General features: G+C 39.1%; 1 protein-coding gene across 2 annotated transcripts; it reads right to left on the reverse strand.

The window, feature by feature from the left end:
* Positions 1 to 3487: 3487 nt before the first annotated feature.
* ptena (phosphatase and tensin homolog A) lies at positions 3488 to 18281 on the reverse strand. 2 transcript variants are annotated; one of them, XM_056767126.1, is made up of 10 exons: positions 17555 to 18281; positions 13646 to 13730; positions 10958 to 11002; positions 10825 to 10868; positions 9963 to 10201; positions 9636 to 9777; positions 7882 to 7950; positions 6962 to 7128; positions 6287 to 6616; positions 3488 to 4373 (listed from the first exon to the last, which is right to left on the reverse strand). In XM_056767126.1, the coding sequence occupies exons 1-10, from the start codon at positions 17634 to 17636 to the stop codon at positions 4188 to 4190; spliced, it is 1389 nt and encodes a 462-aa protein (XP_056623104.1). In that variant the 5' UTR covers positions 17637 to 18281; the 3' UTR covers positions 3488 to 4187. The 2 variants fall into 2 exon arrangements, with proteins under 2 accessions (XP_056623104.1, XP_056623105.1); XM_056767127.1 differs by lacking the exon at positions 7882 to 7950.
* Positions 18282 to 18286: the final 5 nt, after the last annotated feature.

The following is an 18286-nucleotide window of genomic DNA, read 5'->3' on the forward strand; positions in this document are numbered from 1 at the left end:
TCAACTTTGAGATGGTGTGCTCAGACTCTTACATAACATTGTGACCATATGATTACATTTGTTCACACTTGACTTTCAGCTGTGTGACACGGTTTCTCTCATCTTCTTATTGGTTGAGCCCCTGCTGTGCATTATGGGAAGTTTATATCTGCCGTTACTGGCAGATGGCACCAGAGAACAACAAACAGACACACTCCAGCACATTTCATTTTTACAGTTATGCACATTTTTTACATTCACAAACAATGCACAATTACCCAAATAACATATTCATTTCGTTTTATATCAACAACAGAAATGTTTGAAATTGTTCATATTAAAGGAAGAAATATGCAATTACTGTAATCTACCAACATTCCTCTCATACAGAATAAGCATGCCAGCACGTGATAAAGTCACGGACATTCAGAGATTTCTCACACCTTTGCACATGTAGCAATACTGTATGGTGATATAAAAACCACAAGACCCACCTTCGCTCTAACCTCAGCCAGCTGTCACTGCTTTCTTTTTGTCCATTTCAACTGGCACTCTGAAATAAGGAACTGTCAGATAAAGCTGTTTGGATATGTGACAAGAAAAAAGACATAAAGAGCAGAAAAAAACTGAGTCTTGGGTACAACAACTTTATTCTGTGACCATCAGTCCTTCTAATATCTATTTGAAGCTTAAAGACACCATTTTTTTTACGTTCTCAGACATTGAGCAGCACTACGAATTTTAGTTCCTTTAATTCCTGCCATGCTTGTTGTGTTTTTATAAAGTTCTCTACATCCGTCCGTTTGCGCAGATGTTTTTTGTGGCTTTAAAAAATGTAAAGCTGGCAAAGTGGCGCGTAAGCGGTGATGCTGTTATCATTATCCACAAGTGTGTCTGTCATTGGGTATTAGTATAAGTGCATGTTTGAATCATGATGTGTTAATGTGTCATGCCTACAAAGTCGGAGAAGGTTTCTGAGAGGTTTTGATAATCTGGGGTCAGCGCTAAAGCCATTTTAAATCTCTTTATGATTGCCTTTGTGAGTGTATGAGATGTGTGACAGTAAGCCGGGTTCACCGAGAGGACACACTCCTCGGCGCTGATATGAGAAGTGTTGGTGCCTGTTATCTGAGACCTGTATTAATTTTCTTTCTAGCATTCTTTCTTGCATGGGCGACCGTCTCAGGGGAAAACACGACATAATCCTCCAATCCTTTCCCCTTGGGTTTCTATCTAATCAACCGCTCTTCAAAATGAAAGAGCGTACGCACGCTCACAGAATACAAATGTCGATACACTGCAAATTCTTGGCCTATAGTGTCACATCTGGCAGACTTCTTACACATGTACAAGTGGGTCACCTGATAATTGTTGAGAAATGTAGTAGTGTTGAATTATTCTTGACCCCAAAGTTAGTGTGCCACACACAAACATACAAACTAAATTTCTTCTGAAGAGATACAATAAAAATGTAACTTTCATTTTTGGATGAGCTATCCCTTCTATGAAAAGTCACAAATATACTTCCGCTGGGGTAAACGTAGTCCACCCCTCTATTTCTCTTTGCGTTGCTCCTTTAAGAAATGCAGAACCTGCCACTCAAGCCATCTAATCCCCACTTCCTGTTTCAGTCTGGGTCTAATCCAAACATAGCACATCTGTGCTCCAACGGCAAGTTTTTAACAGATTAGTTTTTTCTACTGCCCAATAGTGTAGAAAGGATTGTGAAGTTTAGTCGATAGCTTTCTAGCATGAGAACGAGAATCCCATATACACACATACAAAGATTTTATTTCCAAAGAGATAACTCCATTGTTTAAATGTTCAAAAATCATTTTTTTCATTATGTTATGTTTTTATTGGGTATAATTGTGTTAAATTAGCTGCGTTTTTTTGTTATTATGGCTTAAATCAAAACAAACCAACTTCAGTTTGATTGATTTTAATTGGAACGCACAATGAGAAAAAATAATATTTGAAAATTTTTCGAAAAGGAGTTTTCATTTTGGACTTAAACTCTTCATATGTTGTTGACTAATATGCAAACTTGTCCAATGATGTGACGACCAAAATCTATATAATTAATAAGATATATCTCTCGATTTAATGTTTTCTATACATTTGCTAGGTCACATCATAGAACACGTTAGATTTTTTCGTCAGCTACCCATACACACACATTATAGTGGAGAAATACATAAAATAATAAAAGAATCAAAAGCTAAATGACATTCCACAGTCAAGTCAAATTACGGTAAAAGGCAACTCTCGAAATGAGATTTGAACGAGACCTTCACAAAGAGGCACAACGGTTGCTAGATTGTCATTGCATTGCATCAGCGGGAAGTTTTAAGATGTAAACCAGAGACGCATCTGCTTAGGGTGACTGAACCTCTGATGAAATAGAAACTGTGCTTGCCGACAGAGGAGGACAAGAACCTCATTGGTCATTCAGGATTCGTTTCTATGACTCCCCGACAGGCAACCAATTACAGTAAAGCGGAACGGTTCCAGTCTCCATCATTAGTGGGTGTAAGTTTAGTTGGATGTTTTTATCGACACCAAGGGAGACGTAATGCAGAGTATGAAGAGAGCTTTAGGAGGTGGAAAAAAACAAAAGGAGAAAAGGAAGGGGTGGAAAGAGAAAAATAACATATATAATGTCTTTGTTATGAGATTAGAGAACCTAAAATAAATCTGGTGACTGTAGTAAAACCACATACATGAAGAAACCGCATTACCGCTGGACAACTATACACTTTATGCTCCACACAAGCTAAGATTAACCATCTAGACTGTGTAGCTCTAATGACTCAATTGTCACTTGACATTTCCTGTAATAAAACATAAAGCCCTAAATAGCTGCAAATGTCAGATTCAAATCACTCAAGTGCTGTGGCTGAACCCACCAATGGTCTTTGAATGATTTATGTGAAGCGAAAAATAGTTTTAACCAGGAAAACCTATGGAATATCCAATTTCACGTTATATAAAATTTTACATTATAGTCAACGACAAAATGTATCCAAGTTATTTTGACCCAACCCTAAAATAGATACAACTATTGAGAAGCAACAGAGTTACCATAGCAACTTATAAGTGACCAATCATGTGTCGGCATGTACTTATTTACGATCCACCACACCAGTCATGTACAGCTATGTGCACAGAAATCCGGTTTTAAGTGTAAAAAAGCACATTCGCCATCCTCACAAATATTCACCCAATGGTGCAAGTTCTTTCTAATAAGCTTAAAAAAAATCCCTGTACCAAAAATGAATGTACAAAAATGAACATGGAAAAAACATAAAAAGACAGCTTGAGGTCTTCAACCGTGTTCGCAAATAGATTTCAGACGACCGTTTAAGAGAGTTCTGACACTTCTGTTTTAATAAAAACACATCATATAGCATTTATTAAACATGGACACTGACTCCAATGACATGCACACCAATTTGTCCTTTAAATGTTGAGTGTTAACATTATTGCAAACACTGGTTCCCTGCGCTTTCGTGTATTATATTTTTTATTATCTTAGGATAAAAAAGAAGAAAATAAAGAAAAAACATCGACAAGTACATGGGATGTCGTGTTTTTCTGCATAATTTATCGTTATACACAGTGGGGGTGGGGTGGAGGGGGGCGGGGTTTGTGAGGCTAGGAAAAGGGACGCTGGCACACCGCAGCCTTTGTACAACAGCCTGAAGGACTACGTATCCCAGCAAACACTGCGCAGGAGAGGGGGTCAAGGGTCTTAGCGCCTGCAGACAGCACGAGAAGCATTCACAGTAAGGAGGGGAGGAGCGAGGGAGAGGGCGAGAAATTGATTGCAGCACTGGCCTGGATAAAGACAGGGAGAAGGAGAGATGTGTGGTCTGCTCTGCCTCTCCTCGCCTGATTGCCTAGATTTTTATCGTCTCTGACACAAAAAGGGATTCTATATACACAGAATAGCTACAGGACCCTCCCGTCCACCTCGGGTGAAAATGAACTAAACAATATATTGGTCAGGATATTTCAATTGATGGCATCTGTCATGACATAAACTGTCCGTGAGCTTTCGGAGGCCTGGAGGGGGAGGGTCCTTTTCTCTTCAGTTTGTTTTCAAGTTTTCTCCTTGTTTTATTTCACTGGTGTTGGTTGGGTTCTCTTGGTTTTGTCCGTCATGTTTGTTTGCGAGCAAACGTGTGCAGATGCCAAAAAAGTTTTCAGACTTTAGTAATCTGTGCGTGCTGTTCCTCATCGAAAGGTTCATTTTCCGGATCGGAATCAGTGGTGTCGGAATATCTGTAGTGATCGGGTTCGTTGTCACTCACATCTGGGGTAACAGAGGTCGAAGTGCTCGCTTCTGAGTTTGAGGGCTCCTCAACAGTTTTGGTGAAGTACAACTTCACCTGAAAAAAAAAAAGACAAAAAAGGAATATAAAACAAGGGCGTATTACCTATACACAGAAAAAAACAGCATGACAGGTTTTCATCAGCACATAACAGGGATTGTCTGGCTTTCACTAACATTATATATAATAAGAAAATGAGAAAACCAGAAAAACACAAAAAAGGTAAAACTCAGCACAGTGCATGGTGTTTAAAGAACAAGCAAGATTATTTAAGTAAATAATATCTAATAAATACAGTCTCCCTGTGGTCTATTTAGCATATTTTGCATTAAGTGAATGCTTGGCTGAAAAGATGTGTCTTTAATCTAGATTTAAATTGGGAGAGTGTCTCTGACCCTCAAATAGTATCGGGAAGGCTATTCCAGAGTTTAGGTGCCAAGTATGAGAAAGCTCTACCCTCTTTGGTGGATTTAGTTATTCTAGGTGTTAGCAAAAGTCTGGAGGTTTGAGATCTTCGAGAGCATGATGGGTTGTAGTGTAAAGGAAGCTCGGTAACAAACAGTACATAATACTAGCAACTTTGAAACATGGCTCATCAAACATCGATCACAACTGAAGAAAAAAAAGCCTATACTGTAGTTGTCTAAAGCCGTGTAGTTTTCAAATACCAATGACATTAATTAACAATGATTAACTTATTCTAGAAGTGAAAATGTCCACAATAGTAGGTTACTGAAACATTACTAAATTTTTTAGCTAGCCAATGGATGTCTACTTTTCAGGAAATTGATTTTTAAAGAATCAAATAACGTGTCACCGCTGACAAGCTTTTTTAGATTTTTTTGTTTTTATTAGCTTAAGGTGCAATGCAGATATTTAAGCCGCGTTTAGTGGTTAGGTGATGAATTGCAACCAACGTTTCACTCCACCCCTCCCTTTAGGAGCACTACGACAGCTGACACAGGACTAAGACATTGTCCCGTTTTTGCTGAACATGAACGCGCTCGGTGTAGAGCAGTTTGTTCGTTTAGGGCCACTGTAGATACAACATGGTGATTTCGGTGTAAGATGACCCCGTGTAGATAGAAATAGCCCAATAGCTCATTCTAAAGTAACATAACGCTTCATTATGTAAGATCTTTATACATCTCTGAAGACAGTGCTGTATATTATATTGCATTTCTGTCATTAGATCCTGCTTAAAAATACACAGCTAGGATTTTCATATTGACCGTTTAACCGATAGTACAAATTATGACTATTAGTTAAACGATTTAAAAAGTATGTTTATTTATGTTAAATAATATTGGTAATGTTTTTTTTACTATAATAATTCAATAAAAGCCTAGGATTTATATCATTTTAGATTTTCTCCAGTGTCCAGTTTTTGTATTTTTAATGTTTCACGTACCGTTGTTAACCGTCGCTGTGTCTCATTTCGAAGTCTGCGAAGGACGGAGCCTTTGAAATGAGACGCAGCATGTATTTTTATTTAATTCCAATTTAATATTCAAATCTTATCAGTTAACTGTTAATGTTTTCGGATAATGCGCTTTGGTTCTCGGTTAGGGAAATTAATCGAAATAAGCATTCCTACACAAAGCACCTTTAAGTATTTGTAAAATTTGCAGAAAAATATGAAGGGTGTCCAACAGAAATGATTTACGAAAGAGAAATGAAATATGGAGATCTTGGGTTTCTGCCTGACCACAACATAGTTTCAAATTGAGAATACTAACATTCTTTAAATGCTATTAACTTCTTTGTGTAAAGTGAGGAAAAAAAACTGGATACAAATAACATCATGACAGCATTTACTGATGCCATCTGCCAGGAAGCCAACAGAAACAAGAGCAAACAAATGATTCAAATCAATCAAATGCTCAGATCATAGTAATGGTTAAATGAGGCATGCTAAAAAAAACTCATTGATCCCAGAAGAACATCAGCTAAAATCTTCTAAATCTCACCTTGAAGTTGGGTGAGAAATATCGGTTAGCTTTATCTTTGTTGGCCTTATCAAGGTCGTTTTTCGTTAAGGTCAGTATCAAGTAGTCTTTATCTCCGTCTGCCGTTGCCGCTCTCTCTCCTCCCCTTTCTGCCACTTTTTCAAGTCCTCCTCCGACGACCCCTCTCTCCTTGTCTCGTTCCCTCTCCCTCTCCCTCTCCGCCGAAGAGCTCTGGCTTTGAGAGGAGAGGCTGTCCACATCATTGATCACTGACCCGTTCTCCACTTTCTCCCCAGCTTCCTCGGGACCCGGGATGAAGAACGTGTTTACCCAGAAATGGAACATTTTATCCTGTGCACCCACACAAGCACACAGCAAAGGTTAACATTTGGGCATTTGATGGCCATAAATAGCAAGTGTTTACAAACATAAATTCACATTCCAACAACTGCACTTATAAACATATTTATGTAGCGCTCAGAAACAGACATAGGACAGACGTGCTTTGTTGGAATAAAATAACTTTTTACATTTTTATCCAAGACGATGGCAAAACTGCTGAATCAAACAGAGATGTACAAAAAAGGAAAACCACAAACCACCAGAACGCAAAACACCTCCCTGCTGCCATGGCAATGACCCTTACAACGCATGTGGTATGACATGTCATTGCAGATAAAAGGTAACAGTTCTCACCTTCTTCATCATCTTGCTCTGTTTGTGGAAGAATTCCACTTTGATGTCGCCACATACAGGAAGAGGCTGAGGGAACTCAAAGATCATGTGCTTTTCTTCCCTTCGTGTGTGGGCCGGATTCGACGTGTGGATTTTTACCTTCAACTGATACACAACGAACTGAGGGTCTGTTTGAGAGGGATGGAGAGAGTGAGAAAGCGATGGAAACGGGAAGAAAGAGAAGTTGAAATGGAAAAAACAGACACCAATGAAAACAACATTATGGGAGATATGCAAATGCAGCACAAAGGATGTTTTTAAGGAAAAAAGAAAGGAAAACGGTGTTAATTATCAAGTGAAATAACTCCACCCCCAGCTATGACATCATCAGTCAAGACATGTCAGTGATTAGGAACAGGGTTGATGCAGAAGGAGAGAGAAAGAAAGCAGAACATACACCTAAAGACTCCTCTTAAAACCAGAAGCCCGACCCACTGCATGCATCCAGCACAGTCAGCCAGCAAGGAAGACCCGAGACCCATTTCTACTGCGAAAAACACGTTTTAACAAGGAGGTTCTTCTTTTAAATAGCAAACACTAGGGTAGATGTGATGATATATTTTACAGTATGAATAAAAGTTGTGGCCATTTCCATGCAAAGTATTTGCTTTAAACGTAAAAGACGTAAATGTGAAAAGGCAGATGCATGTGCTTCAAATAAATCTATGGGTTATACGAAAGGGTTACGAGTGTATTTCTAAAGTATGGTTTTAAGCTCTAAAAAGTCTACGGCCATTTTAAGGACAAGTTTGAGATCTTTCTGCTTTATTTTCAAGGCACCGGGTCTGTACTGAACTGAACTGAATGCACTACAAGGCAGGGCCTATTGAACATTGGAATACCTTTCCCTAAACAGTGGTAGTAAAGTAATGCTGTTTTACCCCAGTGCCAGCTGCCTTTCTTGAAGCCCTGGGGATTCACCTCACTCCTGTTTTTAAAAGTACTGTCCCCTTAGAGAAAGAAAAGGAGATTAACACCACCACCATCATCATCATCATCCCGACCAGGAGCCCGGCTGCACCACACTGGCCCTGGCCCGACAGCCACGCTCAACACGCACACCGGAAAAAACAAACTCTGAATCATTGGGAGTTCTATGATTTAATCATTACTTTTGGTTCTGATGTTAAATTATGAAAAACTTCCCAAACATGGCAGGGTGCATTTGGGGTTGGATTTTTAGTCTGGCTGTGGTGCACAGGTCCATTGATGTCAACTGAACTTACACGAGCACACTACATACGAATGGGGGAGTGGGAAACAAATACAGTACAATTCTGTGACGCACGAGACTGTGTGGTACAGGAGTCGATATGAATAGAGCCCTCAGGAGAATTTGTCAAGAAAAAACAGGAACAGTGAAAGCCAGAGTACTGATGAGTGTTAGAGTGTTAGGAACAGAGCCAAGGCTTCATATAGAGTAGTAAGAAATGTGACCCAGTCTGTGAAAACCCAGCTCAAGTATTTTTGTGATTTACCGTTTTCCACATAAAATCATCATACATAATATAAAGAACATTGTTCACAAATTGTTATTTTATTCGTTTTTTCAAGTGGCCCACATGACACCCACGGAGCAGCAGCTAATCATATGAAAATAATTTTGTGGAACAGGAAAAGGTGAAAAATATGGATTTTGGTTGAATTTGAGATTTTCATAAAAAAATAAACACATACCCTCATAAATACACATTGCCCTCGTCTCACGATCCAAATGCTCCAGGTCGTAATTGAACATCTAAAATTATCTTTCTTTGTATACGTTTTCTGAGAGGTGCACTTTTCTAAGTGTTTCCTAATACAAATGATGTGAGTCCATCGGAAGCAAAGCGATTGCGTGATCAAAAAGCAGACATAAGCAATACAAAAGTATTCCACGGAGATTAATGTATTATATAGCGAATTGATCGCTCTCTAAAATAATGATCAAATTTCATCGAATATCAATCGCACCCAAGTGTGTTTCTCACTTTCAAAAAGGAGACTAGAAACTGTCACATATTACCAAGCCATTTCGATCACAAGGGTGAATTGAATAATAAATATCAACACCATTTTCTCTTTATCTGAATTGACACTTTGCGTGACCAATGCTTTCCACTGGCGCTAATATGACTTTAAACCAGTGACTCTGGTTGGCCCAAGGACCAAAAAGAGACTATGCTGTTATCTTGATTCTGGTTTGACCAAGGATAACAAAAGACAACGCAGAGTCTGGTTGGCCCAAGGACCAAAAAAAGACTATACTGTTAGCTGTAATCTTGATTCTGGTTGGGCAAACGAATCTAGGTGCTGGACCTAAGACGCCTAAGACGGGAAAAGCGTATTCCCCACAGGAAAAGAAAACTATTCGGATTTACACAAAACACATAAATGCCCTATTTTTGATTCAAAACGAAAAGCGACTAGTTTGCATGATATTAGATTTTGGGACTTGAGTGTGGTTTTCACAGACTGAGTCACAAATGCATTTCCTTGTGAAAGCATCTACAGCCCCACATGAGAGCAGAACTAGGTGTGTTTCATCAAAAAACTTTCAAAACATCAGATGATGTTTTACAGGCAGAAAATAACCTATTTCATTTGTCATAAACATGCATATAGGGATGTCCGTAAATGGCTTAATAAAACTTACTGCAAGTGCCACTACTGAACATAGGCAGGGTCTGGAAAACCATTTTATGGAAGAGGAGGGCGACGGGTTTATAATCCAGCTTGTTCTTCAACAGATAGCTGTAGTAATGCACATACCTGCGCTGGCTGGGTATGGTTACCCCCTAAAAGAAAAAGGAAGAGTTGAATAAAAATAAATGTAAACCCAAAAGGCTAACTTTTTACTAATCCTTAAAATCACAAAAATGAAAATACCTTAAACATGCAGCGCTAAATATAACAGATGCATACAATAAAACACGTGGCAGTTTCACATCGACAAAAAATGCAGAAGTCAACTGTTTTGTACCTTTTTATCCCTGGTCCTAACTTCCCCATAAAATTCCAGTGCCTCCTGCGCCTCTGCAAACTTCTTACGATGCAAAAGGTAGGCACAGATCATGACCCCCGTGCGACCCTTGCCAGCCTTACAGTGGATGGCGGCGACATGGTTCTCGTCCTCTGACAGCCACTGGTCCAGATCCTCACAGAAAGGCTTTATTAATTCCAACTGAGGTGGGTTGTGGTCTTCGAATGGATACTGTGCCACTAAAAAAAGACACAAAGATGCAAGACTCCATACTCAAGACATTCAGGATATATCCCCTTTATATTAATTTATGAAAGATCAGAATGATTCACTAGAGTACGGTTTAGAGTTATGCAACTTGCAGACTCTTTTATCAAAAGCTCGTAGGTATTCAAACTTTACATATTATGAGTAAGAGTACTCAAACTAGAGCTTCAAGAAAGCATGTCAATGACTAAAATGTGCTGTTCTTCCGCAACTCAATACGTACATACATTTCTATATACGGAAATTATTCTTCATCATAAGAGTTTCAGTTGTCTCCTTTGGTTAAGAAATATGACAGCAAAAGAGTGTTGGGTGAACTGTCAAGATTCACTAAAGGTGATAAATATAACCCACAAAATGATCACCCACAGACAACCAAAGTCAAGCTAAGAAACTACATCTTCAGTTTAGGTGTTAACGTGAAAAAAAAGACTACAAAGAAATCATTTGAGAGTCAGTCAAGAATGAAGGCAAGAAAAACCTTGTATGTATGTAAACTTGTTGTTGGACACTACATAAACCAAAATAGGAGATTAAATATCAATGAATATATACTCTTTAAAAAGGTGGCACTAGAAAAAAAATGCATGCTTACCCCTACAGTTGAATTTTGTAGCATCATAGTGTCGTTCGGCACATCTGAAAAAGCACAGAATTTATCACAGTGATGAGTTTCTGGTTTTCGCATTTTAAACCTTTTGTACATTCGAATGTGAGCAAATACTTACAAGTTATAGATTTTATAACGGTTCTTATGTTTGGAGTCCAGAAATCTAGAAGGACAAAAACATCAACTATGAGGAAAAACTGAATTGATTCTTGCCTAGAAACAGCCACAGGCAAGCACTGTATATCGGCTGGTAAATGAGTCACTATATCTTGTAATGGACAACCGTAAAAATAGGTAAAATAGCTGTGATTCTGTGTGCATCAGTAAGAATCCAAACAGGCCATGTACAGTGAGGGAAATAATTATTTGATCCCCTGCTGATTTTGTAAGTTTTGCCTGCTTACAAAGAAATGAAGAGTCTATCATTGTTTTGGTAGGTTTGTTTTTAGAGACAGAATATGAAAAAAATCAGGGGATTTTTTTTATATAAGGGTTAAAAATTGATTTGTAATCCAGTCAGTTAAATAAGTATTTGATCCCATACCAACTAGCAAGAATTCTGGCTCCATGTGCCTATATGGACCGCAAATTAGTCCTGTCACTCATAAGTACTCAGAAGTTAGCTTATGTATATAAAAGATGTAATGAATCTGTATCTCTCATTTCAACCTCTCCACCACGGTCCAGACCGAATAGGTTTTAAAGGATGTCAGGGACAAGACTGGAGCCGGTTACAAACCTTGAATGGGCAACAGACAGAAGCTTGGTGAGGAGACAACTGTTGGTGCAATTATTTGGAAATAGAAAAAATACAAAATAACTTGACATTGGTCTGGAGCTCCCTGCAAGATTTTCCCAATGGGGTAAAGATGATCATGAGAAAGGTTAAAGATCAGCCCAGAACTACACTGAAGAAGCTTGTTAATGATTTCACGAGAGGTGGGACCACAGTTAGCAAGCAAACCATTGGAAACACGCTATGCCACAATAGATTGAAATCCTAAAGCAACCGCAAGGTCCTCCTCCCAAAGAAGGCCCGTCTGGCTCTTCTGAAGTTTTACAATGAACATCAAAATGATTCAGAAAAGGCTTTGGGGAAAGTGGTGGCACTGCTGTGAGACCCAAAATTGACTCCTGTTTTTGGAGGGAGAACACCATCACTACAGAGAAGTGTTAGAAACATTTTGCTTTAGGGCTTTTTCTCTGCTATGCGTACAGGATAACTTCATCGCATTGAGGGGCTGAGGGACATGCCAGTGTTCCCTTAAATCTTGGACGAGAACCCTTAACTAGATCACTGAAGATGGGTTGTGCATGTGCCTTTAACATGACAAAGACCCAAAACATATTGCCAAGACAACCAAAGAGGGGTATAAGGAGAAGCACATTAAAAGTCATTGCCAGTCTCTTGACCCTAGTCCTATAGAAAATCTGTGAACGAGACTAAAACTCCTATTTGCTGAGCGACATCAAAGAAACCTTGAAGATTGACAGAGGAATGGACTAAAATGTATCCTGACACATGTGCAAACCTGCTGACCAACTTTAAGAAATGTCTTACCTCTGTGCTTGCCAACAAGGGTTTCTCCACCAAGTACAAAGTTAATTTTCGTCTGGGATCAAATACTTATTTCACTGACTGAAATGCAAATCAATTTATAACCTTTATATTAAAAAAAATTCCCCTGCTATTTTTCACATTCTGTCTCTAACAGTTAAAATAAACCTACAATAAAAAAGATAGACACTTCATTTCTTTGTAAGCAGGCAAACTTACAAAATCAGCAGGGGATAAAATAATTATATCCCTCACTGTTTATATTTCATTAATAAATATCAACAATGTAAAATAAAACAGAGCAAACCTAAAAAGGGGAATATGAAGGTTTCTTTTGTTGGACAAAAAAAAAAAGTGTGTACATATGGAAGATTAATGCTTACGAGTCGGTTCAAGACCAAGTAAAAATGCTATATAATTCAAATTAGAATCAGAATGGAGTACCTCAGAGATTACGTTTTTTTTGTATGCAAACCCCGGTAACAAAATAGCATTTTAGGACTTCTGGTTCCATCGGTTCAAAGTCTATGTTTTTTTTAAATGGGTTTTTGGTAAATCCCCTGGAATATGGTCCGTGGTTAACAAAACCATTCTTTTTTTAAAATGTGATTTTTTTTTTAAGCCTTATTGTGTCTTAAAATCAGCAGTTGCTAACAAGCTGCTATAAGCGACTACTTCCTTTGGCGGGGATGTTAGACGTCATAGCGCATATAAAGCTCACAAGTAATGCAACATGGGCATAAACCTTTTAAAACATAGATGCAGATTCATTCACGAGTAATTACTTACATTTTTTAACATTTTTAATGGTTTGAAAGAGTTGTTGGAGGCTTTATGGTGGTGGCGTTGATATCGAGCGAGGCTAAGTGTTGTATGTTTATAGCATCGTGTTAGCTTTTTACTTCTGGCGATTGTATTTCAGCTTCATAGGTAACAAATGTTGTGTTCATTTGGAAAGATTATCTTTATAGAGAAAACATTTAAACATCATAAACCATTGTTAATCAAAGAGCTTATTTTTTGCGATCTTCCAAAAGTCTATGGGAAAAATGCAGAGACACTGACTTCCTGGTTAGCCTACAAAAATGTATCATAAAAAAGGTCATCTCTGATATACTGGATTGTGCAGAGGGGCGATCCACAAGAAAAAAAAGGGGGGGGGGAAGAGTAAATTGAGAGAGAGAGATAGCAATGGAGAGATGGAAACATCCATCTATGTCTAAAGTTTCTTTCTGAAGCTGGACTTACCGCACCACATCATCAATGTTGTTTCTGTACACCCCCTCCAACCGTTCGGCTGGGAAGCCCATGGCAATAATATTGGGATATATGTCTTACATGAAAGTTAAGGAACACAAGGTCATAAAAGCACTACACACTTGCAAAAACAAAAGGGAACAAAACAAACACACACAATATTACAACTGTATGCAGAATGAAGTCACAAAAAATGTTGAATGTGAAACTATTGCTACTTATCCACCAGGAACCATGTTCACAGGAGATATTAGTGGAAGAGAGATGATGCAAAATCCAGTCTAAAGTAGAAAAATACATTCTGCAAGGGCGAAATAGCAATTTGCATCAGGTCTCAAAAATCAGATCATGCAGCATGTTTTGCCAAACTCCATCAGGACCCCCAAGACAACAAATAGAAAACAAAAGTAAACTCGTGATGCAGATATCGTCGTAAATGTCAAACACCACACAAACTCACGCATTGACCTTTTAATTTTATAAAGTGGTAGACCGTAGGCAGAAATGTGGCTGCGCGCTCTCCACCTACAAACCAGGGCATCACGATCCTCACCTACATCAGCCGGGTCAAAGGTTACAGAGCAGCCGCTGCGCTCAAAAACAACTCCCACACTTCATCATGCCACAAAGACAGAGCTTTGTTTCCTGCTCAAAACTCTCCAAACTAAGCCTTGTTCTTTTCCCTTTTCATTTCATTTCGTTTCTCACTTCCTCTTTTTCTCTGTGCATCTGTAGATATTTCGACTTTACTTGCTCACTCCCATGATGTGTGCATACTCTGGGGGAGATTCACACCTTAACCACAACAGAGCCAAAAGAGAGAGAGAGAGAGAGAAGTAGGGCTTCTCTGTTCTGTTCATTTCCTGCTGAACGCTGTCAGAATGGAAAGCCAGAAGCTTTATAATTGGATGAGTCACGCTTATTTTTAGCCCAATGCCTTTAAAACGGTTTTTGCCTCAAATATAATATCAAATGTTAAATACATCTTCTACTCTTAATAGCTCTGTTCACAACTGATATGGACTGGACAAATTACAATAGGCAGTAAAAGAGACCTGCGAAAATTGCCATTGTATTATAAAGGAAATAAAACAACCTGTTTTTAACGGAAATGTTCACGTTAAAAATTAAAATTGTATCATGTTTACATGCCCTCTTGTCATTCCAAACCTTGATGATTTTCTTTTTTCTGCAGAACAAAAAAGATATTTTGAAAAACGTAGGTAACAGAAAACATACTTGGAAATTTTTTTATAGTATAAATCAATGCAAGTCGCTTTGGATAAAAGGGTCTGCCAAATGCATACGTTTAAATCTGTTGGTCCCCATTGACTTGCTTTGCTTTTTGTCCATACAATAGAATTCAAAGGGGACCAACAGTTTTTGCTTACCAACATTCTTCAAAAATGCACCTTCTGTGTTTTGCAGAAGGAGAAAAAAAAAAATCACACAGGTTAAAAATTACAACAGGTTGTGTAAATGATGACAGAATTTAAATTTTGAAAGTGGAACTATTCCTTCATGAACACAGTATTCTCCCCTAAAACAATAATTGATCAAATCTCTTGCAAACAGTGCAGTTCTGTTCATTTAATTTAAAATGGGTGCAGATCTCCATGGTTAAAAAGACTTGCAACTACGTCAAACACTTTGCAAAAAAAGCACTGTGAGAAACCCACAGTTTCCTTTATGCAATGGAGCAAAATCATCAGGTATAAAATGGTTACATAGGTCAAACAAAAGCATGCTGATGCAGCATAATAATCAGATTTAGACTTTTCCATCCGTGCACTAAAGAATGTTATCATATAATATTCTAAACACAAAAAGCTCAAAGTTAATAAAACTTAACATGACGAACATGTCCCCGTTAAGTGATGTCTTTAAGCAGGCCTGCAATGCATTCACTGCCTTTCTGTCTCTCATAAGCTAAGCAATATCTCAATGCAAGCTAAGCAAAATTTACATCTGTCACAGTAAAGCCAGCGGTTTTAACACGTGAATAATTTCAACCCAGAACGCTAAAAGGCCAAACACCACTTCTGAACATGGCTGCAGTCTGCCCTGTCACTTCAACCACATGAGCACAGCTTACAAATCTTAGAAAACATGCTAATGTGAGCCAATGAGATTGAGAAAGTGTGAGAAGTCATAGAGAGTTCATAAATAAGAATAATCCATTTGAAGTGTTCAAATATTTCCTCTGCACAAATATTTAACACGGCAAGAAAAAACTGATCTTGCAAAGTCTACATTACCTACTTGGCAAACTAAATCAGCATGTCTCTGGTGAAGATACTGAGTGGTGAACATGAGGCTTGCGTGACATTTGAACTTTCCCAGCATGCCCAGCACACCAGTGGTGTAGCCTTGCAGACGCAGGGGTGAAATTTACCACAGCAGATTGCCAGACTGCAGGCCAAGAAGTAATGCAGTACAACCATAATTATCATCAGTTTAATGGCCAGCTGAAGTTAAAGGGCACCACTTCAGAAATTCAAAATGAGTGCAAAGCAGCGATGAAGCATTTCGGGTTAGAAAAGCTAAGACTCACCAACATTCTTATTCTTGACATCTTTTTCGATTTATTCAAGCTCGCAGGACAGAAGGAGTTACTGTCTAAACAGCTGAACTGACACACTTCCTCAAATATACAAAGCCAACATTCGCTGGTGCTAAATCTGCAAAATAAAAATCGCATTTTCCTCTTCTTTTGGCCTTTTTTAATAAACACCCACAATCAAGTATTGACTATTTCCTTAATGTTTAAATGCTCAGACTCGGCTTACAGAAGCAAATCCCTAAAACTAGGGGCCCACTAAACACCTATATGCAAAACATTCAATATCAGCCAGATCAGAATGAGGAAAAGGTAATTCCGTCCATCTGATAGGGCACGCGAAGATCAATCATAATTCTTTCACAAGTGGTCATGGGTTCAAAATCAAAAGGGAATTTCCTCTAACTGCACCTGAGATTATGTTCTGCTTGGCTGTGCGTCCTATAGCCATAAACAGATTGACAACCTGCACATGAATCAACTGAAATTTCTTTAATGGACACAAAAAACCCATCAGAATCATTATCAGATGGATCTGATGACAAAGCAGGATACGAACAGTCTGAACATACGATATCTGATTAAATATGGTTGGTTACGCATCTCCCGTTGTCAGGTGATGCACCTTTACAACTGGTCCAACTTGCTCCCCAAATATAGCACTATTGAGGACTTTACGAAATGTACCAAATGCACCCCAGTGTTTGCAAATCAATTGTCTCAATTTCTAAGAATAACCCAGTTAGAACAGTCATCTAGAGGCCGAATCACACATTATCCATTAAATTACCGCACAGACCCATCATCTCTTTAAACTATGAATACTCATTAATATGCAAACGGATGAACAGATTACTCAATACATAAATGCAGATTGGTTTAAATCTGCAGAATTGATCAGGAAGCTGATGTTGTGCAATAATTGATGGTCTTTGCATATAAACGTCATGGATGTGCTGTGAAAACCACATACAGCATCTGTCTTGTAGAAACATGATGGAACCTTCAGCTTGGAAAAGAGCTGCCATTATAGCAATTTAGCTGTCAAACCAGAAAGCTGACCAGTATTGGACTAAAAAGGTTCAAAATAAAATATAACCACAGTGACTAAGCGTTTTTAAGGGATGGTGCAGGCTTGCAAGGTTATGCCTAACATTTAAAAAGACATAAAAGACGTCCCTGGTACGTCAAAGGCACTGTGCATTTCACACCCATCATTCTCACTTCTCATATCACCGACCTTTCAGGCGAATACACGACTGAGGAGAATATTCAACAATGTAAAAAGCGATAAATAATACAGGAAGAAGCCTGGAGACATTACGAATGGCCAAGGATACATGTCAGGTCCAAGTCGAATCCATCTTCCTGATACCTCCTCTTATTCCGACTGACTATTTCTTTAATTTTGGTCATTGCCATGACAGCAGTTGAAAGCACTTCAGTTTTATTCCCGTTTACAGTTAAAGAGAAAGTGGGTTACGTCTGCTCTGGATGGCTCCGTAACCCTTTCGCCCGAGTGTGTGCACGTATGTGTGCGGTCTGGCCCGGTGGGTCTCGCGCCGCGGCCCGGATTAGGGCTTCGCGCAGACTGGCCTCTATCCGATCCGGCGCAGCAGGCCCAACTCTCCTGGTCGCGCAGTCCTCAGAGCAGCCAAATAGGTCCACAGATCCTGCGGTCCGGTCAAACCGGAACACATCCGATTTAATAAAAACAATAAGGCAGAAGTCTGTGTGTCCGGTGCACGCGCCGTGCTCAGGTCCAAAGAGAGGAGCGAATCCTCTCCATCTCCGCGCGAAGAAAACACACAGGCGAGCCTTTCCCGACTAGCATCGCCCGCTAGCCACCACAGCTAAAACCCCCCCAAAACCCTCCTCCTAGCGAATGATCATCGCCGTCGCTGGATGGTCAATTTAGTTCCTTAAAAAATGACAAGTGACAGTCTCCACCTTCACCGCTTGTTAAATATGCAACGATGGCCGTTGGAGAAGTATAGAGATGTGTGATTTATCGGCGGGACTCATCTCTCCTCAGGGCGCTCCGCAGCTCCGCTCTCAAACTGCCATCATGG

This window comes from Triplophysa dalaica, chromosome 15 (assembly GCF_015846415.1).
Source record: "Triplophysa dalaica isolate WHDGS20190420 chromosome 15, ASM1584641v1, whole genome shotgun sequence".
NCBI classification, from domain to species: Eukaryota; Metazoa; Chordata; class Actinopteri; order Cypriniformes; family Nemacheilidae; genus Triplophysa; species Triplophysa dalaica.

Bases quoted from the DNA above. Each gene is read 5' to 3' on its own strand.
- ptena (XM_056767126.1), bottom strand. From the start codon at position 17,636: ATGGCAATGACCAAAATTAAAGAAATAGTCAGTCGGAATAAGAGGAGG. The intron at 7,129-7,881 runs GTAAAACAGCAT...CCTCTCAAACAG, and splicing joins GAAAGGCAGCTGGCACTGGG to ACCCTCAGTTCGTTGTGTAT. The intron at 4,374-6,286 runs GTGAGATTTAGA...TTTTTTTTTCAG, and splicing joins ATTTCTCACCCAACTTCAAG to GTGAAGTTGTACTTCACCAA.